This window comes from Panthera onca, chromosome D3, assembly GCF_046562875.1.
Source record: "Panthera onca isolate mPanOnc1 chromosome D3, mPanOnc1 haplotype 2, whole genome shotgun sequence".
NCBI lineage: Eukaryota > Metazoa > Chordata > Mammalia > Carnivora > Felidae > Panthera > Panthera onca.
In genome coordinates this window covers 13758793-13781186 of record NC_138350.1, presented here as the reverse complement: position 1 = coordinate 13781186, position 22394 = coordinate 13758793, and the positions used below count along the sequence as shown (strand labels likewise).

The window sequence follows — 22394 nt, the reverse complement described above, 5'->3', positions numbered from 1 at the left end:
CCTCATGTGGCCACTCACCATTGTCCCATGTGGCCATCCTTCAGAGGCACAAAACCCACTCACTTCTCTCCTTTCCTACACAAGGCTTTGAATTTTCTACACCAATGCTCAAGATCATGCACCCAAGTAGGACCAAAGCGTTGGACCTCTGTAGTATTTGCCAGCTTGCATCCATTCACTCTTCTCCTGACACAGTATCCTGAATTATCTCTGGGAATATCGCCTTTTCAGTCTCATCCAGTGTGCTACAGGCGAGGCTCTGTCCCTGGCCCAGGGTCAGAACATAGGACCCAGGTCCAATCAAATCAGCACATTAAACATTAAATGCTCTGGCCAAAATGACTGGTTCAGGGATAATCACATGAGCCAATGAGAGCCCATGACACATAACAAAACTTTTGCTGGGAAGTTGGCACAAAGACTATCTCACTTTTCCTGTTGTGTGTAGATCGGGAGGGATATATTCCTGGGGGCTTCCGGCAGTCATTTTAAGACCACAGAGGGAAAACCAGCCTATGAATGGGATCAACTCAAAGAAAGCAGAACACAGAGATGGAGAAAAAACAGATGCACCCTGATGATATCATTTAGGCTCTGGATCCAGATGCACCTGACCTACCTCTGGACTTTTCAGTTATTTGAGGCAATAAAGTCTCTTCTTTGCTTAACCCAGTTTGAGTTGTGTTTCTTCTCTGACTTCCAATCAAACATTATTAATCAATACAACTGGCTTCTTCTGATCAGCTGAACAAAGGACATCTTTCAGTCATGTGCGGTGAGAGATAACTTAAATAGAAATCTAGAATCAGAAGATCTGAGTTTGAATCCTTCTTCCTCCCCTTACTAGTTACATGACCTTGAGCCAGGCACTCACTCTTTCTGAACTTCAGTTTCCTTACCTGTCACCAATCTCAGCCTCATTGTGAGAATCAAATGTTAAAATTTTTCACTTTTAACAATGGTGGGAAGCCCCTGACAAGCATTAATAAGGAGAGTTCTTCAATGTGTCTTGGGGGGAAAAATCACTTTGGCTGTTATGTACAGAATGGCTGAGAGGAGGGCAAGAATGAAAGCAGAGAGAGCTGTTAGGAGAGGGGCTTTAGAAGTCCAGGCAGACAGGGCACCTGGGTGGCTCTGTTGGTTGAGCATGCAACTCTGGATTTTGGCTCAGGTCATGATCTCACGGTTCTTGAGTTCGAGCCCCACATAGGGCTCTGTGCTGACAGTGCACAGCTAACTTTGAATCCTCTGTCTCCCTCTCTCTCTGCCCCTCCCACATGTCCCCACCCACACTTTCTCTCTCTCAAAAATAAACATTAAAAAAAGAAGTCCAGGCAGATGACGGTGGCTTGAATCAGGACACTTACCCAATGTCAACTATCAAATGTCAGTGGCAACATGGCAATCACCAAAGTTGCCCAAATTCCCGTGTACTATATCTGGCTTTTTGCCATGTTATTTTCACATAAATTGGTTTTGTCCATAAATAAATCCTACCTGACCCTTAAGCAATAATATTCATGGACTCCCAAGGCTGATTTGCAAGATACATATAGATGATATATTACATATCATATATTGATATACTGCATATCATGTTACATACATTTCTAAGTCACATTAAAATAAGTACATAACTATTGATTTTTAAAATGTTTATATACAAGTCCCTGAAGCTCAACTCGAATGCTACCAGTAGGAGACAATAAACCATCCAAAAAGATTGTGGGAGGTACAGGGGACAGAAAGGAAGTATTTCTTCTTTTTGTGCAGGGGAAAAGTGCCAGTTGGCATCAAGTAAGGTAGTTTAAGAAGGCTATTAGGGAAGTGTTTACCTGTAGATGGACCTTACTCTAAAGAGAGAGCCCGATTTAAAAAAAAATAAAAATAAAAACTCTGAGCAGAGAAATTAGAGGGCAGTTATTTGAATGACATTCTTCCCTTTTACAAAATGGCTCACCACGGAGACCCTTTAAACTAAGAGCACCCCTACTGAATAAGTGCCTAGTACCATCATTAACTACTTGACAGAGAACCTGGGGGCAGCTAGGGGAGGAAGGAGGAGGTGGCGAGGAATTTTAAAGCCAAGCCCCTGCCCATTTAAGACCAATTTGAAACGAAGATTTCAGAAAGTCTGAAAGTATAATTTGAGTGAATGCGCTAAGTAGGCTTCTGTGAATAACTCTTCCATTTAGACAATGTTCCTCAAGAACACCCTACTCTGCAGCCATTAAAAAGTGTGTTTTAGGAGAATATTTAATGACATTGAAAACATCTCAAAAGCAGGTGGCAAATCAGCATGTACAGCATGATTCCAATTTCAGATTTAAAAAAGAAATTCTATACATGGGGGAAAAAAAGGACTAGGAATCTACATTAAAATGTTAACAGTGGTTATATTTAGATGGAGGGTTAGATGGATGGTATATATTTTCTTCTTTGTTCTTGCCTGTGTTTACCCACATTTCCGATAATTCTTTAAGCAGAGAAGGACAATTAAAGGTTGTTTTTAAAATTGGAATCCATTGATGGTCTACTGCAAATCGTACCAATTACTTCCTGACTGAACACATAAAATAGGAAATCTCTTCCTAGAAGGGCCAAATCTCTTATCTCATATATGATGGTAAAATGATAGCTAACATTTGTAACCACTTATTATGTGTCAGGCACTGTGCTCAGCACCTTATATAATCATGTCATTGACAACGACTCCTCACAACCACCCGATGAGATGGGCATTTTTATGCATGCTCTCACCCCAATTTTCCAAATGAAGAAACTGGGGCTCAGAGCAATGAAATAACTGGTTCAAGGTCACTAGTTGGCAGGTGGCAGAGAATCCAGGTCTCCCGATCTCTAATTCAGGGCTCTTTTTCCTCCATAGCATTGGGTTTCTACAGATGCCCTAGTTTATGGGCTGAAAATATCTCATAATTACCCCATAAATAAGCCATCAAACTTATTTATTCCTTGGATTTAACTTATTATTTAGCATTTAAAGGACACATTACATTGAGCAAGAACCATCAATCTTTCACATAATGCTCTGGTTAATAACTTAGTAATTATAATCCACAGTCACAAACCTGAACATGCTTGTCGTTTCCATGGCGCCAGATTCCCTTTTAAAGAAGAGAACTCGTCAATTATCTCTGACCTGCTTGCTCTTTGAATTTACACCCATCCAAAGCACCAGCACTTATGCTGGTGGTCAGAGCATTTAAGACTAACTGCAGAGCCCCTAAACCTAAGGATTTGAAAACCGTGTATCTATAATCCCCTTTAATATGGTATCAGAATATCATTTAGCCATTATTCGATGCTAATAGAACTCCTGTTTATAAGGCATTCATGGGTGTGTGCCAAGACCTGAGCAAACTGCTTTGCTTAAAGGAGGAATACCAGAATGCAGTGCTTATCAACCTTATCAGAGCCAACACCTGCTTGTATCAGTCAGTCTCTGCAGAGTAACATGTAATTTCCAAATCTCAATGAGTTACAAAAAAAAAAACAAACAAAAACACCTTAATATTTTACTCATGAGTCTGTGGTTGGCTGTGGTTCTGCTGAGCTCATCTGGGATTTGGTGATGAATTCTGGCTCCAGGCTTTAGGTTGGGTTCAGATCTGTTCCAAGTGTCTGCCTACTCCCCACAGAGCAGTGGCCATCTGAAGCATGATTTTCTCATATCAAATGGCAGGTGAACAAGAGAATTAGTGAAAACTCATGATGCCTTTGAGGACCAGGCTCCAGACTGGCACATTTCCATTTCTGTCCACATTTCATTGGTCAAAGCAAGTCTCGTGGCTAAGCCCCAAATTAATGAAGCACAGAAATGTTCTCCATCCACTCTAGTGGAAGCTGCTGCAAAGTTACATGGTAAAAGGTACTGGTGTGTAATACCATTGAGAGAGAATGAAGAATTGGGAGCAATGATCCATTCTACCCACCCTTTTGTAAAAGAAAAATATATATTTTAATGTGCCCTTTACTATCCTGAAATGAAATTCAGAAATAATATAACCTCTACATGTACAATTTTCAAAAATCAGTGTGAATTCTAGAAGCACCGTAAGGTAGTCTTGTGTTGGCACATAAACCAAGAACCACTGTGTATGTAACAGCTACAAATGCAAGCTGAGTCAGAGGTGTGGGTCCCTCAAATAATTTGAACAGTGTTGACATTGTTGACATGATTTTTCTGAAATGGTATAAAACTGTGAATAAAGTTTTGAGAAAAATAAACTACCACCATCCCTTGATGCACACTGTAAACTGCATTCCTAGAAAAATCAAAGTATGCTAAAACCAATATATGCAAAATATTCTATGTGTTCATATATAGAACAGGCTCAGATGACAGTATGAGTTTTTCAATTACATGAAGGGCTGGTAGGACACTAGAAAGCCAAGCAGGACAAAGAACAGGTCTTCCCCTGTTGAATGTCTAGCTCACCTATTCCCCTAAAGCAAATCATGTCGTCATGATTTAATACCTCCCCATCAGTGTAATTACCAAAGTCATGCCCACAAACACTGGAGAGAGGCTTAAGGGGCAACACTGTCCCTGTAAGGACCAATGGTGGTGTATTAGAGTGAAATCTTTTGATGTTCTACAGCCTGGGTTTGAATCCAGGCTCTGCTTCCTACTTATAAGCTGTGTCACTTTGGACAAGTTACTGAACTGCTCTGAGCCTGTCTTATTCATAGTGTTGCTTTAAGGATTAAATGAGAGAGTACAAATGACAAAGCATTTAGCACAATGCTTACACATACTAAGTTGTCAATAAAAAATAAAAGTCAGAGCCTAATGTTATGCTACTCACTATTCCCAGTTCACAGATGAGGAGACTGAGGCTTAAATGAGATGCCTTTCTTCCTCCCCTCTCTACTGTCTTCCGTTCTGAAGATGGGCACTAACTGATGTTCTGCTGAGGGTCAGTTTCAGAAGAAAGGTGAGCCTGGAAAGACTGTTGGATTGACAACATGAGTCCATGAGTAGAAAGGATCTGGATTCAAATTCTAGGCTGAAATATGTAGCGGCTTCACTCTGAAGAAAGCACTGTCTTTCACATCCCCATCGGCATCACCATTTGGCATGCTCAAGAGTGGTGGCCGTGCAGACCCACCCAAAAGTGGTCCAGAGGAGAACATGGCCTTCAGTGGTAATGCCAGCAGAGGTTTTAGAAAGGCGATGCTGAAGACAGACTCTGGATCTAGAGGCCAGAGCTCTGTCACTTACCATTTAAGCATCCATGAGACTTTGGGTAAACCTCGCCGCCCCGTGCCTCAGTTTCGTCATCTGTGGTTTGTACGAGTACAAACCTCGCAGGGCTGTTGTGGAAACGAACAAGTGTGAAAGTGTTTAGAACAGCGTCGGCATATAAGAAGCTCCGTGTTCACCACTGTACAACTGATGTCCACCACTGAAGGTTCAGGGCAGTAATACAGCGCCTGAGCTGGTGGAGGATAAAAAGTGGTGAAAAGAATGGATGAATGGATGCACAATGGTTGGAAACAACTGTCAACTTCAGAAACATGCCATTTCCAGCTTCCAATGTGGGCATCTGCAAAGCTGCAGTGGACTGTTTGTGCTTATCGGCATGCTCTCCACCGCATGGTCTTTCAGAAAGACAAAATAAAGCGAAACAAAGCTGAGGTGTGTCAAGGTGCACTCACAGCTGTTAACACTGCAACTGAACTAAAACCATCAGCATCAACCTTATACACACTCGCTCTAACAAGCAAGGCGTTTTTTATCCATTCTTGTTAACATTTACAGAAGAGAACAAAAGAGGAGGCGTTGATGAGAAAAAGAATGGGACAGTAGGAGAAAGGAAAGCCGATGGAAGGAGAGTGCCTAGTATAGTGTCTGATGCACAGCAGGTCCTCAATCCTTATTTGTTGAATGAGTGGATGGATGGATGGATGGATGGATGGAAGGAAGGACGGACAAACGGACAGGTGGTGGATGGGTGGATGAGTGGATGGATGGGTGGACGCATGGGTGGAAAGATCGGTGGATGGATGGATGGGTGAATGTCTAATCCCCTTTTCTGCCCCAACTTCAAACTTCAAAACAAGACAGAAGATTTCTAGAGATAAAGTGATCATCCCTGTTAATTTTTTAAGGCCAACAGCTTCCTCAGGAAAAGATATGAAAATACCATGTTATCCCATGTTAGACAAATCATAAATATCTCAAATTCTGGTGAAAGCTCTGCCGCTTACTAGCTATATGACCTGGAATAAGTCAGTTTGATTCTCTGAGCCTCATTTTTCTCACAGGTAGTCTCTAAGAATCCACACAGAGCAGACATCATATAATATCATGAATGACTTATGTGCGTAAGTATATACCCATGTTTACACTTTACACCCAATGCCCAATTTGTTAGCTTTGTTCATTCCAAACCTTTTATCACTATTATTACACAGCATGTTACTGTATATTGGTGACTTTTTACTTCTATGTAATATTCAACAGTTGTAAAACACTAGAATACCATGGCTACAATTCATTTAACACTATGTACTTTCTCATAGGTCCTCAGTAGATGTGACTAATTCTGTATCAGTCATATAGTCTCCCAATAATATGGCAGAACAAACAACTACAAAAACTCCAGGGCATATAGTAATAAACATTTACGTGGGGTTCAGCTGACCTGGGCTGGTCTCATCTGATTTTGCTGCCTTGCTCACATGTTTGTGGTTAAGTGACAGTTACCCAGATGCTCTGCTGATCTTGGCTGGACTCACTCGCATGTCTGAGTTTTGGCTGGCTGTTGGCTGATCTAAGATGGCCTCATCTAAAATGCCTGGGTTGACCTGGCTCCACAACACAGGCCTCTCATCCTCCAGCAGGCTGGCCTGGGAATTTTCCCATGGCAATTGCAGAAAAATTAGTGAACGCAGAAATGTATGCTTTTTCAGACCTTTGTTTGCATTACCACTGCTAATATCCCATTGGCCAATCCAAGTCATGTGGCTAGCACAGGTTCAAAGAATGGGTAAATGGACTCAGCCTCTTTTGTGAGACGAACTGGTAAGGCTGTGGTTACAGGGGTGCTATTATGAGTTGAACTGTCTTCCCAAGATTCATATGATGAAGCCCTAACTCCCAGTATCTCAGAACGTGACACTATTTGCAGACAGGGTCTTTATAAAGGTAATTGAGTTCAAACGAGGTCATTAAAGTGGGTCCTAATCCAGTCTGACTTGCATCCTTAGAAGGGGAAATCTGGACACAGAAACCCAGAGGGAAGACAAGGTGAAGAAACAGGGCAGGGGGAACAGCCAACGATAAGCCAAGGAGAGAAGCATGGAACAGATCCCCTTCACCCCCCACCATCCCTTAGAAAGAACCAACTATACTGACAACTCCATCTTGGACCTCTAGCCTCTAAAACTGTAAGACGATAAATTTCTGCTGTTTAAGCTGGCCAGTGTATGGCACTTTGTTAAGGCAGCCCCAGGAACCTAACAGAGGGGGTAAAGAATTAAGGTGTTGATGAAATCAGTCCTTAATACCTATTTTCCAGAAGAAAAACAGATAGCTCTGAGAGTTCAATTAATGTATCACCCAAGGGGCATCAGAGTTGTGAGTAGAACCCAGGTCTTCCTTATCAGATTTCCTTATGCCTCTAAGACATTTCTGTTCACAATCTTTTGTCTTTTCCCAGGTGGCTTCCAACAGGGAGGCGTTGGCATGTGTGGGACACCGTTCATGCCCAACAAGGCAATTCTGTGCATGTTGCTTCAAAGCTTCTGTTTTACAATCCTTAATGATCTAGTAATTGTGTTTATGGCTTTCCAATGAAGTGTGCCGAGCTCTGATAGCCATCACTGGTTTCTTGAGGGCCTTTATTTGATCTGAGACTGTGCAGAGCTGCTGATAGATTAAAAAAGGTGTGTGCGGCAAAGAGGAGAAAATTCGGGTCAAATATTTTACAGAATAGTTTTCAGCTAACCACTCCACACACTTGAGCCACCGACTACATTTGCATCGAACATACCCAATTATTTGGGATAACTCTAAAGCCACTGGAATGATTTCTTGCACAGAATGAAATGAATGGAAAAGAATTAGGCCATTAACCCATGATTTAGTCAGGGTTGTCCAGACAAACAGAACCAATGGGAGATACAGATCTCTTCTACATGAAGAGATTTATTATAAGGTATTAGCTCATGTGGTTATCAAGGCTGAGAAGTCCCACAACCTGCCTTCTGTAAAGTGGAGACCCAGGAAAGTCAGTCACATAGTTCAAGGTCCCAGAGCCAAAGGGTTAATGGTGTAGATTCCAGTCTAAGTCCAAAGGCCTGAAACCAGGAATGCCAAGGGCAGGAGCAGCTCAAATAGGCACACAGAGTTCATTCAAACTTCTTCCACCTTTTTGTTCTATGCAGGCCGTCACCAAATTGGGGCTACTATCTGTTTTACTTAAGTTCACCAGTTCATATGCTAATCTCTTCCAGAAATGCCCAGACATAACCAGAAATAATACTTAACCACCCTAAGTCCACATCCTATACTAAGTCCTTCCTAACACACTCCTACCAAGATGCCCCACAGTTCCCATAGCACATTTCCTCTCAGTGCTGCAATGAAGAATAATCCCAGCTTGTTCGATGGAAAGTAGGTTTCTGGTGGTCTTTAGCTAAAGGACACGGACATTTGGTAAATGCTTTTAAGAGATCTGAGGAATCCAAACCATCCTCTTCCAAAAGCATTTCTAAATTTAAATACAGAAGCAAGAAAGATCATCATTTGGATGTTTAATTAATATTTATCACAGTTAATGTCTTAGTTTTATGGTAAATTTTAGATGGAATTGTGTTTTCATATGCTGTGTATACACTTTCACAGTACATTGAGAACCTTTTATAATTAATGTGTCTAGTGTATATTTAGATTTGAAGCATAATTTATTATCTTAAATCATTAGGAGAGCTTAGAATTCTCATAGATCTGCCTCCAGCATATCTCTAGATGTCGCTTTTGTTCACGGTCCTAACCTAGGTTACTGATTTGGGGGCATCCACAGTGATCTTTGGCCTTTGGCACCTTGACCTTAACTCGACCAAACCAGAACTCATTAACCTCTCCTAAAAACCTGGTTATCCGGCAATTTAGAAGAATTCATCAAAATTTTAAATGTGCTTAACCTTTGACCCAGGAATTCTGTGAAAAATTTATTGCATAAATCTACTGGCACAAAAATTGAAAGACAAAGATATCTGTTGCTTTGTTGGTAATAACAAACAAACAAACAAAGAAACAGAAAACAACAGGAAACAACCCAAATTTTTATAACTGAATCTTAATATACCCAAACAGTAGAATACTATATAGCCATTAATAATAATGTTATAAATGTATAAGAATTAATTTGGAAAGAAGTAAATAATATATTGTGGGGGAAATGAAGAAATAATATAACCCAAGGTTAATACACACACACACACAGGTTTATAAAAACATAAAAATACCATAAATAAAAGTGGGTTATATCTAGGGGTTAGGATTAAAGAACTGTACTCCCTCTACCGTGTTCAAAAGTCAAGGTGTATTGCTTTTACTTTTTTTTTTTTTTTTTTTTTTTAAGATTTTTAAGTAATCTCTGCACCCAATTTTTGGCTTGAACTCATAACCCCAAGATTGAGTCGCACACTCTACCAACTAAGCCAGCCAGGCACCCTGTATTGCTTTTACTTTTAAAAAATAAATGTTTTGTCCCATGTGCTATAGTCCTTTTCCAGATTCACCAACCACCAAATCCCCATCTAAGATCTTATTGTCATTTTTACCTCCTCTCTCTCACAGCCCTAAATCCAGCCATATACTGAGCCAAACCTTTCTACTTCTGAAACATTTCTCACATCCTCAGCACACCCTTCCCTCTGGCCAAGGTCAGTCTCACCTGGCAGGTCTCCGACTCCACTTCCCCACTGTTCCAATGTATGTTCTGCCATAGGAGACTCTTCTTTTAATTTTTTAAAGTTTATTTCTTTCTTTTGAGAGGGAGAGAGAGAATCTCAAGCAGGCTCCACACTGGCAGCACAGAGCCAGACATGGGGCTCAAACTCACAAACAGCGTGATTATGACCTGAGCCAAAACCAAGAGTCAGACACTTAACCAACTGAGCCACCCAGGCTCCCTCTAAGGGGACTCTTTCTAACTTACCTAACCATAATCTTCATTCCTTTGCCCCCAAACCAGTGGCTCTCCTGGACTAACAGAATAAGCCTCAAACTTTCACCAAGGACTTTAAGATTCCTTCGCTTTAGGTCCACTTTGCCATTTCAGGCTTAAGTCAAGCATCCAAGGCATCCACCCCAGTCCCCCATCCTAGACACAGCAGCATTAATGGACCCCCTGAATCTGAACCTGCATTTTTATACCTTTAAATCTCAACTCACACTGTTCTCTCCTTCCCTGTGCCCCTTCTTTTAATTTGCATCTTGTAAAATACAAGGGTCTTGACTTATATTCAATACTGTAAATGTTTCTTTTTGCTTGTACTGAGAAAGAGCCTAGTATGTTGGAAAATGCACAGATTTTTAAGCCAGAACATCTGGGATGAAATTTCAGCTGCCACTTACTAGCTCTGTGACATTTACTTCACTACACTGTACCATGGTTTCCTCATCTGTAAAATAGGGATAATAATAAAGCCAGCCTCATAAGCCAACATTTGCAAAGCAGAGAAGTACTGAACACAGTAAACACTTGAAAATGTTAATTATTAGGATTACTAGACTCTAACATGGTATTATCTTCAGTTGCTATTGAGCATGTTAGGTTTTTGCTCCTAAATTAAATGCTCCCCTCCCAAAGCTACTGAGCCTTTTGAGTTCTCGTGGCAGCTGTTTATAGCTTTTTGGCCTTAGTCCCTATGCATAATAATTAAGAGCTTAAACTCTGAAGCCAAGCTGACTCCTGTCTTGGGCAACTTAACTGAGTTAAGCCTCAGTTTCTCCATCCATAAAATGAGCTAATAATAGTTCCTGTCATAATGTTGATTTGGAAGATTAAATGTGATAATCTCTGGGAAGTGCTTAACATGGGACTAGCACATAGTAAGTATTCAATAAACATTAGCTAGTATTATTATCAGAGAGACAGAAGCGGGGGAAGGAGAGAATATATTCAAGATAGTTTAAATACGGTGGAATTTATTAGAAAGATCCAGGCAGAAAAATAATACTACCATAGAGGTTTCTCAACCGGGCATTACTGACATTTGGGGCTAGATCATTCTTTGTTGTGGGAGCTGGTTCTGAGCATTCTAGAATATTTAAGCAGCATCTCTCTGGCCTCTACCCACTAAATGCCAATAGCAATTCCCCTCATCCAGTTGTGACTATCAAAAATGTCTCCAGATACTGCCCAATATCCCCTTGTTGGGGGTGGGGAGGTGGTTCTGGGTACAAAAATCACTTCCTGTTGAGAACCACTGAGTTACCCTCACAGGACCCAGAAAATTGCAGGCCCATACCGCTCTAGCCTCTTGGCTTCATTCTATTTAAAAAAAAAATTTTTTTTAATGTTTATTTATTTTTGAGAGAGAGAGAGAGACACAGCACGAGCAGGGGAGGGGCAAAGATGGAGGAAGACACAGAATCTGATACAGGCTTTCGGCTCCGAGCTGTCAGCAGAGAGCCCGACGCAGGGCTCGAACTCACAAACCACGAGATCATGACCTGAGCCGAAGTTGGACACTCAACCAACTGAGCCACCCAGGTGCCCCGGCTTCATTCTACTTCTTAAATTGCTCTGCAAATCAGCCTCCTCTGCAAGTTTTACCCTCTTGCTTCCCTGTAACTTAAGTCTATCTGGGCTTTAGCTTGCCATGATACCAACCCTGGCCCTCACACATGCCCACACCCTTAATGGCTCCAGCCCCCACACGGCTGACTTCTGGTTCTCTTTATGCAGATTCTTGAGAAACAAAGACTCTGACTGGCTGAACTATATAGTCAAGAGACCACCTCCTGTCCAATCAGCCGTGACCAGGAGAGAAGAAGCACCTAGGAGAATGAGCATGGGAGCCACAGATTCCACACCTTCTGCAGGTGCCCCCCACTCACCGCCCCCATGCCTCCAAAGAGGGAGGTGTGGTCAGGTCAGGTGGAAAGTCTACCCCACATTCTTACAAGCACACTAGACCAATGTGTTTCCTTAGCATTTGTTGGAACAAAAACCCTTTGGAAGACAAGATACAACAATTTTAAGTTGCATATCATTTCAGGGTGGTTCATGGCCCTCATCCCAGGGCCATTTCTTGGATCCTATAAGACTTTACACATATAGGAGAATTATATGTAAATCAATTGCACATCTATTGTATCCAGGGTGTTGGCAACACACACACATTTACCTTATCTGAATTCAATTATGAGAAAGAAAAAAATTTATCCTGCAGCTCTTAAAACCAATCACACTAGAATTTGGCTCCAGTGCCTCAGAGAAGGAAGGTCACAATCAAAATGCAAAGAGAAGTAAGAGAAGTTAATTCTTATCTTTTGCCCTTGTAAAGGCCCAGGGCAATTTAAGGTAATTTTGGCCACACAAGATTTTTGCCTTCAGCACCAACACTAGAACCTATACCTCTAACCTCCCATTCAAGATGTAACCCTGCAGGCTTTCCATACCCATGGTTTTCAAACTGCAGGCCTCCGCCCACAGGTGGTCATAAAATCAATTTAGTGGGTCATGACCAGCATTTTTAAAAAAAATTCAATAGAATCGAATAGAAAACACTGGAGTGTAAGTTTCATACTGTGATTATTACTTCATAAAAGTTTTGCTTCATTTGTGTGTGTGTCTGTGTGTGTGTGTTTCTTACTCTGGTGAAAAACCATTTGAAAGTCATTGTTCTATATTCTGTGCTGTCCTATATTGGTAGCCATTAGCACATGTGGCTATTGAGGACTTGAAATGAGGTTGGTCAAAACAGACATGTGCTATTAAGTATAAAATGCACACTGAATTTCCAAGACTAAAGATGAAAAAAGAATGTAGAAAATCTGATAAATAATTGTTATATTGATTACATGTTGAACTATAAGCATTTCCTTTGGGATAGATTCTGTTAAATAAAATACTAAAATGAATTTCACATGTTTCCTTTTACTGTTATAACGTAGATACTAGAAAAATGTTAATTATATATGTGGTTGTTATTATATGCCTGTTGGACAGTGCTGTTCTGTATGTTTTAGCAAAATATACGTGTGTATACATGACGTACTCATAATCTGGCTAGTAATACAGCATCTTTATGTAGCATCTATAACCATATTATTACCCAACACTTAGAAAGATTTGTTCAATGTTGAAATGGCTGCCCCCCCCCCCCAACACCCCTACTTCCAATGCAGAGAGTGCCTTTTGACTCAGCCTTAGTATACACATCTGCCTGCCTTAGTTTAATGTTGCAGGGCCTTAGCAGAGGTGACAAATGCCCTGGAAATGTTTTATTTATTCTCTTAACTTATTCAGAAAGGATTATGGTCTTCCTGCCAATGGTTATGCACTCCAAATGACCACACATCCTGAATCAGGCAGGAAATGCCTGCGTATCTACCTCCTGTGTTCTCTATAAATCTCTCCGTGCATCAGCTTTATGATTCAGCCTCATTCCCCATATTCTCCTTTCCTCTCCTACTTCAGGGAAGGTCATGCTATCTGTCAATCACAATCTTGATACTTCTACTTGTCAAAGGCATGCTACAATGACCCTCCCAACATGCATGTGCACACAGATGTGCATGCACACAGATACACACACACACTCCTGCCAGCCCTAATTAGTTCTAACCTCGCTGGAGCCATTCACTTTTCCCTGGGTTGACTCCTTTCACATCCAATACCTCTAATGATATTGATCTTAGGAACTGTTCCCTTATTGAGGTAAATAATAATTAATAATAATAACAGTAGTAAATAGCTGTCTTTTATAGACCACTTATCTTCCAGACGTTATGCTAAGCATTTTCTCTCATGTAAACATCACAAAGATTTTGTTTTGATACAAATACTTTTTCCATTTTAGTAATAAAGAAACTTTGCCTTACAAGGTGACCTAAACTGTAAGATCCATAATGTCTTACTATACACCCAATGTGTACAAAAATTGTCTGGCACACATACGTAAGTGCTCAAAACATGTCTGTTGAATAAATAAGTAAATGAATAGATAATGGCATATACTACTCTCTCCTTTTACTTATAGTTGTGTCTGTGTGTCAGAAACCTTATTAAGCTGGGTGTTCCTCGAGGACAGGGTTTCTTCTTGCATTTCCTGGGTTTAGCACAATGCCTGCCACAGAGTGGACAAAGATATGTCAAACAAATCAATAAAAAAATTAATGATTAAATGTCACTTTCCCACAACTTCAGAATAGGACAATCCTTTGCTAAGATTCATTCGGTGGCTCCCTACTACCCTTGGGCTCAAGCGCAAATTATTCTTTATGGCCTGCCTACGAGGACCCCCTTATCACTTGAGTTGTCACCTCTTGTCGCTTGGAGCCCCAGCTATACTGAAATTCTTTCAGCTCCTCAACTTTCAAGTTAGGGTTAGGGTCAGAGTTCCTACTTCCCCAACTCACGGCCTTTCTCACCTGCCCCCAACCCCAGTGCTATACCCTTGGCCTAGCCAGTCCTTCCTATCTCCTAGTGAAGCCTTTCCTGACCTTCATCTAGATTAATTCCTCTTAGATAGCTCTCACTGTACCCTGTATTTTTAGTGTTTATCACAAGGACACCTCAATAATTACCTTTTTCTCTTCCTAGCATTTATTTTCTGTAAGCCCTATAAGGTAAGGAGCATGTCTGTTTTGTGTATCACAATGTACCTTGTGTCTTGCCTAGAGGTAGGAAACCAATGGTCCGCACATATTTTTTGGCTCACACTCCCAATTTTGTTCATGTACATATATGTTATATATAGAATTGGTTCATTATAAAATTTAAAATAGACATATTTTACAAAAATATGGATTTATGGCTTCTCATGAAAAACAAAATCCAAAGATCTGGAATACTGGGTATATAGTCAGAATAGATGAGCAATGCTACAGTAAAAACACCAAAATCTCAAACTGGTTACTCACACCACACGTCCATTGTGGGTAGGCTGTGGCTCTGCTCCCTGTCTCTCCCTGAGTTCCATGTGAAACACTGAGAGTCACTGTGGCCGAAGGAAAAGGAGACACAACAAACCGTGCTTGCACCTTTCACCCAGAAGAGACATGTGCCTCTTACATCCACGTTGCATTGGCCAAAGCCAGTCAACAGGGTGGGGATCTTTAATCCCCGTGCAGGAAGGGCCACTGCAGGAGAGAAAATGGAACATCTGGAAAGCAGTCATATAAATCTATCTCAGAGAAACAATTGGCCGGAGCTGAGAAGCAGCAGCCTCCTTTAGATGGGACACAGACTCTAGTGTGACACACACCTCTCTTCCTTCCTAACTCTTCATACATCACATTCATTCCTTGTTGGAATTTAGGCTTGTACTCACTACAGTAGAGGGTCACAGAAAGAGCAAATAAGTGAATATATGAACAAACCTCTCTATATATTATGGCACAAATGAAAACCAGCTCCTTGAGAAGCAAACTCTCATGCCAAGCCCTAGCTAGTCGGTCACTGCCTTTCTTGGGACACCCTGTCTGGACTAGCTCCACCTCCGGTGAGCACTTTGTTGGCTGGCCAGAGGTGGACAACACCTCCCATGCAGATGTCCCACGATTGCATCACAAAGGGGACATTTGCCCCCTAGGTGACTGGGCAGCTATTACTCACAGCAGGCTGGCCAACATTTACAAAACAGATGGCACCTGGCAGAGTGAGGAGCTGGTGTCTATGGTAGGCAGGAAGCACGGACAGGTGGAAAATTGTATTGGGGCGCAGCCTCGTTATTATGTTTCCTTTTATTTAATTTTGTTTTTTTTAACGTTTATTCATTTTTGAGAGACAGAGCACAAGTAGGGGTGAGGCAGAGAGAGAGGGAGACACAGAATCTGAAGCAGGCTCCAGGCTCTGAGTTGTGAGCACAGAGCCCGATGCAGGGCTCGAACTCACAAACTGTGAGATCATGACCTGGGCCGAAGTCAGACACTTAACTGACCAAGCCACCCAGGCACCCCTCATTATGTTTCTAATGGCCATAGGATCAAATATTGATCTTGAATGCCTTGCTTCCCAATAGAAACAAGAAAGGATTCTCTTTGTTCTGTCCTGGGCGTGGAGGGCAGATGTCACACATTTAATTTCTTGCTTCCTTCACACTGTAAAAGCATAGGCAACCCAAGTTTTCTGTAAGCTTTTATTTCTAAGAGGCCTTAAGATGCCATGATGATGCACCTACGATACAAATTTTTGGTAAAACAATCTCCTGCCCCAGTCTGTGTCAGCTATGCTAGCTTCCTTGCACCAAGCTACTAGATTTTGAGTTATCTACACACAAACACCAGTGTTCCCATTTGCACCCTTGCAGTGACATTATTACATTCTTAGCTGTATTCCAAATCCTCCCCATTCTCTGATTCCCATCTGTTCATGCTCTCCTACTTGTGTGTGTGTGTGTGAGTAAACATATAGACACATACACGTTTATGAATGCACATGCAAACTTTATTATTTCTTCCAATGTACACTTAATACAAGGCCAGGCAGTTGGGGTAAAATGATGAGCAAGATAAGCATGGATGCTGGAGCTCAGAGTCCTAGCGGAAAGAATAAGAAATTGTTGTAAGTTCTACAACAAAGGTTCAAAGAGCTACAGGAAACCTGAACCGGGACCGGGAAGGTTCATGGACCACTTCCCAGGAGAAATGACATTTTAACCTAAGACCTAAAGGTTGGCAGTAATTAGTGAGGCAACTCCAGGCAGGGGAAACTGTGAGAAGACCCAGAATCCAAAAAGGGCACGGGATCTTTAAGGAACAAATGGGTTCGGTTTGGCTAGGACGTGGGTAGCAGGAGGCAAGATAGGAAGCAGGTGGGGAAACTAATAAGAGAAGAAGCTAATGAGGAAAGCAAGGGCCGGCCTTACAATGCCTGTGTGCCCTGTGAAGCAGCTGGAACTTAATTCAGAGAGAAATGGGGAGCCAATGAAGAGTTTTAAGTAGGAGGGTGATTTGATCCGATTTACATTTTCTCCACGGGAATATTCAAAACAGACTGGAAGTCTTGGTGCTGACCCATCAAATGGATTCAGATGGGGTCCTAAAGATGCCCTGCCCTTCTGGGCGTGCAATCATTCACTGCTGAAGGTCTCTGAAATGTCCGGAGGGAGAGGCTGGACTGCCTGGGGGACGCGGGCTGAGGACGTGGCTGTTTATCACTGTATAGCATTAATTTGTCACCACATTAATTATAGTCATAAAGATCTAAAAATAGACATAGGAAAAACATGAAGACAATACACACCAGCAAAACTTGTCTTGTAGGGTGATGGGGTTAGTGGTCCAGGTCAGAGTATCTTAATTTTTTAACAACAAGTATGGCCCCCTTGGGGGCATAACAGCTAAATATACGTGCTAATGTCTCCACAGAACAAATAAGGCAGGGTAATAGATGAACTGATGTTCTTTTCTCCTACCACCAGTGTGTCCTCCCTATTATCCCATGACCATTCTCTATTTAAGGGGTCAGACCATGAAAGCAGAAAAAAAGGCTTTTAAATTTCAAAAGGAACCTCGAAGGGACTTGGGCCAAAGGAAAATAAACACAAAGAGGCAGACCAGGGTTTCCTGCCTTCAAGACAAGATAAAAAGAAAAAATAGAGGAGTTTGGGCACAGGGGAGCACCTGCCCCCCAGCCCCACTAGTGGGGACTATCACTGGAGACCCCAATTGGAAATTGGAAGTACTAGGATCTGTGCTTTGAGTGGTTCACCCAAGAAGCCAGCAAGAACTCAGGAGGGGAAATGGCTAGGATCCAGGTACATGAAACCATCTTAAAGACTTCCTCCCAGAGGACTGCAAGCCTCAGCCCCCAACAACCTCCAATACTCAGATACTTATTTGAGCCCCTGAAACTTAAAAAAGAAAAGATACTCTTAGAACCCAGCTATAAGAGACATTCTTGGGACAATTTTGAATATGGACTAGATTTTAGATGATATTGTGAAAGTACTGTTAATTTCCTGAACTGATAATGGTATTGCAATTATGCCGGAGAAAGACGTTTTAGGAAAATGCATGAACTATTAAGAGATGAAATACCTGAATTTCTGCACCTTATTTTCAAATAATTCAGCAGGCAAAACATACAGGTACACAAGAGAGAGAAAGCAAATCTAGCAAAACATTAACAACTGATCTAGAAGGAGGGGTATACAGTGTTCACTATACTATGGTTTCAGCTCTTCCATAGCTTTAATTTTTAATAACGTATACACTTTTAAAATAAAATTTTTATAACAGAATTCATAATTGTAATTAAAAATGCTAGAAATCACAAGGAAAATGATTCAATAATATTTAAAATGTTTTAGGCAGCATAGAGAATGGTTTGCATTATTGCACATGAAGAAGAAAGTTTAAGTAACAGTTGCTGAATAGAGTAGTTGCGATGATTTGCAGTATTTTTCTCTATTTTTTATCTTTCTGTGCTTTTATAATATTAAAAAGTACTTTTAGATGTTATCTTAAAAAAAGATGGGTGGGGGAAAGAAATCCTGAATTGACTGAGATTAAGTATCTGCCACCCAATATAATGGGGAGTTCAGAATAAAAATTAAAGTGAATTATGGAAAAGTGAGGAAGTTACTGCTGTTTCTGGGTTACTGGACCAGGAGTTACACAAGTCACGTTGTAAGCAACAGAGACCAATTCTGGATCCTTCAAGCATTCTGGGGATGGTGGGGAGCTCACAGAACCACCAGGAAGGCTGGAGAGCCAGGCCTGGCACGTGGACAGGCAGAAAGGCAGGCTGGCCAGCAGCCACCACTACTGCCAAACCCAGGTGACAAGAGCCGTTCAGAGAGGACAGGACTGCAGCAGCCACTGACCTGAGGGGCTACAGCCTAGACTTCGGCCCCTCCTGCCCCTGGGCACTGAGTGCAGACACTGGCACCATCACTGGCCTCCAGAAGCCCACTGCTGCTCCTGCCATCTCCAAAAGAGATCCTCCACTGCTCCTACTTCTGCAGAACACCACTCCCAGTTCAAAGCCTTACACATGTGCATCTGATTAGCCAAGTCTGGGTCACATCTCACACGGGAGATGCAAAGGACACTAGGACAGCAAGGACCTCATGTTTGGGGCTCCTACGATGGGAGGAGGGCCCTGCCTCCCACTAAGACTCATGCGGTGGGAAATTTTCTAAAGAGATTGGAGATTCTGACATTGGGCAGCAAAAACTGACAAATGTCACCATGCAGTAAACCAGGCACCACATAAGAGAAAACAAGTCCAAGATTTGGCCCTTGCCCTCAAGGAGCAAATTTGAGAGTGAATATTATAACTCATTATTCTTTGTTAACCCATGGTGCTTAGCAGAGAACAAACACTCAATAAATGTTTGCTAGATAAATAAAAATAAATGAACAATCTCCCGGACAAAATCAAACGACCTTTTGCCGGCAGAGGACTGAATTAAAGAATTCTCTAGAACCTTCTAACAACAAGATTCTTGGAATCTACAGTCTTTCCTGAGAATGTCTGAGACTCACAGTGATCTTCCAGAGACTGTGAACCAGAAGCTGGAGGAAAATCTCACTGATGTGCTAAACCTTACCAAATATTAAATTTTAAAAACGGTTCCACCTAGAAAACCAATTTAAATCAAGTCTAAATCCAAACAACTAAAACAATTGAACAAGAATGAAATTTGTTCTGAGTCCCTACTTAAGGTAGAATCTTATCTTTTAAGCAAAAAGCCCAATGTCATTAGTTTTGGTCATACACTGGCTTGTGGTGTCACGCTGGGCTATGTCACAGCACACATCAGCAATAATTTTATAAATGTGTTCTCCCCAGCTGCCTACCTCTGAGCTTGAATCAATTTCCAACCACAGTTTGCACATTTCATGCCAAAAGGCTGCAGTCGGGGGCGGGGGGGGGGGGGGGGGGTGCCAAGGGCTGGTGTGAAATCACTTGTTCTGCACATCTTCAAACATGGGTGAGAATCATCTTTCCTTTCAATGGTTTTGGTCTCAGTTTAACTAGACACAAACTTGCTAGATTCTGTGCAGTCTCTGGACTTTTCATTAATTCACTAACTCAACAAATTTGCACTGATTCCTTACTATGGGCCAGGAACTGTGCTAGACACTGGGGATACAGCAGTGACCAGAAAAGATATGGTCCCTGAAATCATGGCACTTAAATTCTCGGTGGAGATCCACAAATGAACATGCAATCATAAAGTGGAATGGCTATTAGAGGGGAAAGCAAGCTGGGTGCTATATACAAAAATAACAGGAAATCTAATTTGGATTGGGTGGAGTAGAGTAAGTGAATGCTTTCCTGAAGAAGTAACATTTACCCTCCAACCTAAACACTGAGAAGAGTAGTTATGGGCTAAACTATGTCCCCCCCCAAAGTCATATGCTGAAGTTCTAACCCCCTGCCAGGACCTCAGAATGTGACTGTATGTAGAGACAGGGTCTTGAAAGAGGTAGCTGAGTTAAAATGAGGTCATTAGGATGGGCCGTAATCCAATAGGGCTGTGTCCTTATAAAAGGATATTCGGACACAGACACATACACAGAGGAAAGACCACATGAGGACACAAGGAGACGGCCATCTACAAGCCAAGGAGAGAGGCCTCAGAAGAAACCAGCTCTGCTAACACCTTGAACTCAGACTTCTAGCCTCCACAACTATAAGAAAATAAAATTTTTAAGTCAGCTGAGCTGTGGGACTTTATCATGGCAGCCCTAACAAACTAATACAAGGGTTAACCAGGTAAAGACTGGGGTGAAGAAGAGAGAGGTTCAGGCAGAGGGAAGAGAAAGAAAGCAAGCAAAAACCCAGAGTCAGAAAAGAGCCTTGCTTCAACAAAGAATTGAAAATCCAGGGCGCCTGGATGGCTTAGTAGGTTAAGTGTCTGACTTTAGCTCAGGTCATGATCTCACGGCTTGTGGGTTCAAGCCCCGCATCGGGCTCTGTGCTGACAGCTCAGAGCCTGGAGCTGCTTGGGATTCTGTGTCTCCCTCTCTCTCTGCCCCTCCCCTGCTCACACTCTTTCTCTCTCTCTCTCAAAAATAAGTAAATGTGAAAAAAAAATTTTAATTAAAATTAAAAAAAAAGAACTGAAAACCCCATAAACATGTTTGAGGTTGAGTAAAGACAAGGAAGGATGGGACAAAGTATGACTGGAAACAGGGGCAGAAGCCAGAATGTACAGGACCCACCAGGCCATGTTAAGGATCCTGACATTTAATAGTTTTGGAGAAGGGGGAGGAGGTGGTGATGTGGTTCGACACATGGTTAAATATCGTTTTCTCTGGGCAGTAGAGGGGCGTTGCGGCAAGGGGCCCAACTAGAAGAGCAGTGATGGTCTTTGGACCAGGCTGGTAGCAGTAGAGGTGGAGAACTATCAACAGACACATACTTAGAAGACAGAACTGACAGGCTTTGCTGCTGTTTGGGTGTGGGGGCTGAAGGTGTTGGATGGCAAGAAAGGTACACTGGCTTCTGGCTTGAGTACCTAGAAGCACTTATCGAAACGTGTTTTCCGATGTGTAGAGAAACTGTGGAAGCCATCTTCTGGCTTCCAGAAGTAGACAAGAGGTATAACCTCTTCAGGTAAAGGTCAAAGTGCTCAGCCCGGAAAACAAGGTTTTTCTAAATCTACTCCCTACTTGCCTTCACAGCTGCTCCTTCCATCACCCACCCCCACATCCCATGCTCTGGACACAGCTGATGTCTCAGTGCTCATCCTTGCTCCCCCTATATAGAACATGCAGGGGCACCTGAGTGGCTCAGTCAATTGAGCGTTCGACTTCAGCTCAGGTTGTGATGTCACAGCTCGTGAGTTTGAGCCCCGCGTCGGGCTCTGTGCTGCCAGCTCAGAGCCTGGAGCCTGCTTCGGATTCTGTGTCTCCCTCTCTCTCTACTCCTAACCCATTCGCGTTCTGTCTCTGTCTCTCTCAAAAATAAATAAACATTAAAAAATTTTTTTTAAAAATAACATGCATACTCTACCTCCCTAGGAACCCCTGCCCATCATTCCATATACTGTGCAAACGTAACTGCTCCCAAACCTTGACTCCAGTGTCCACGTGGACCCCACCTCTCCCTCTAGCGACGGTTCCTTTATGTTCTTGGCTTGACCAAAGCACTAATTACATGCACGTTATTCTCTCACATCACACCCTGTTCTTGTTTTCCACTCCCTGTTCCAATTTGTAATTAAAT

General features: G+C 42.0%; 1 protein-coding gene across 9 annotated transcripts in view; it reads right to left on the bottom strand.

Moving 5' to 3' along the window:
- SUDS3 (SIN3A corepressor complex component SDS3) overlaps positions 1-22394 on the bottom strand; it is a 150772-nt gene that overhangs the window by 67104 nt on the left and 61274 nt on the right. For 7 of the 9 annotated variants that reach the window (XM_081790708.1, XM_081790710.1, XM_078435735.2 and 4 more), the window contains one exon: positions 16564-16747. The exons of the other annotated variants lie outside the window; for them this stretch is intronic. In XM_081790708.1, the coding sequence (XP_081646834.1) occupies positions 16579-16747 (169 nt within the window). In that variant the 3' untranslated portion in view covers positions 16564-16578. Of the gene's footprint in view, positions 1-16563; positions 16748-22394 lie in introns of those variants that run through there. 9 annotated transcript variants of the gene reach the window in all.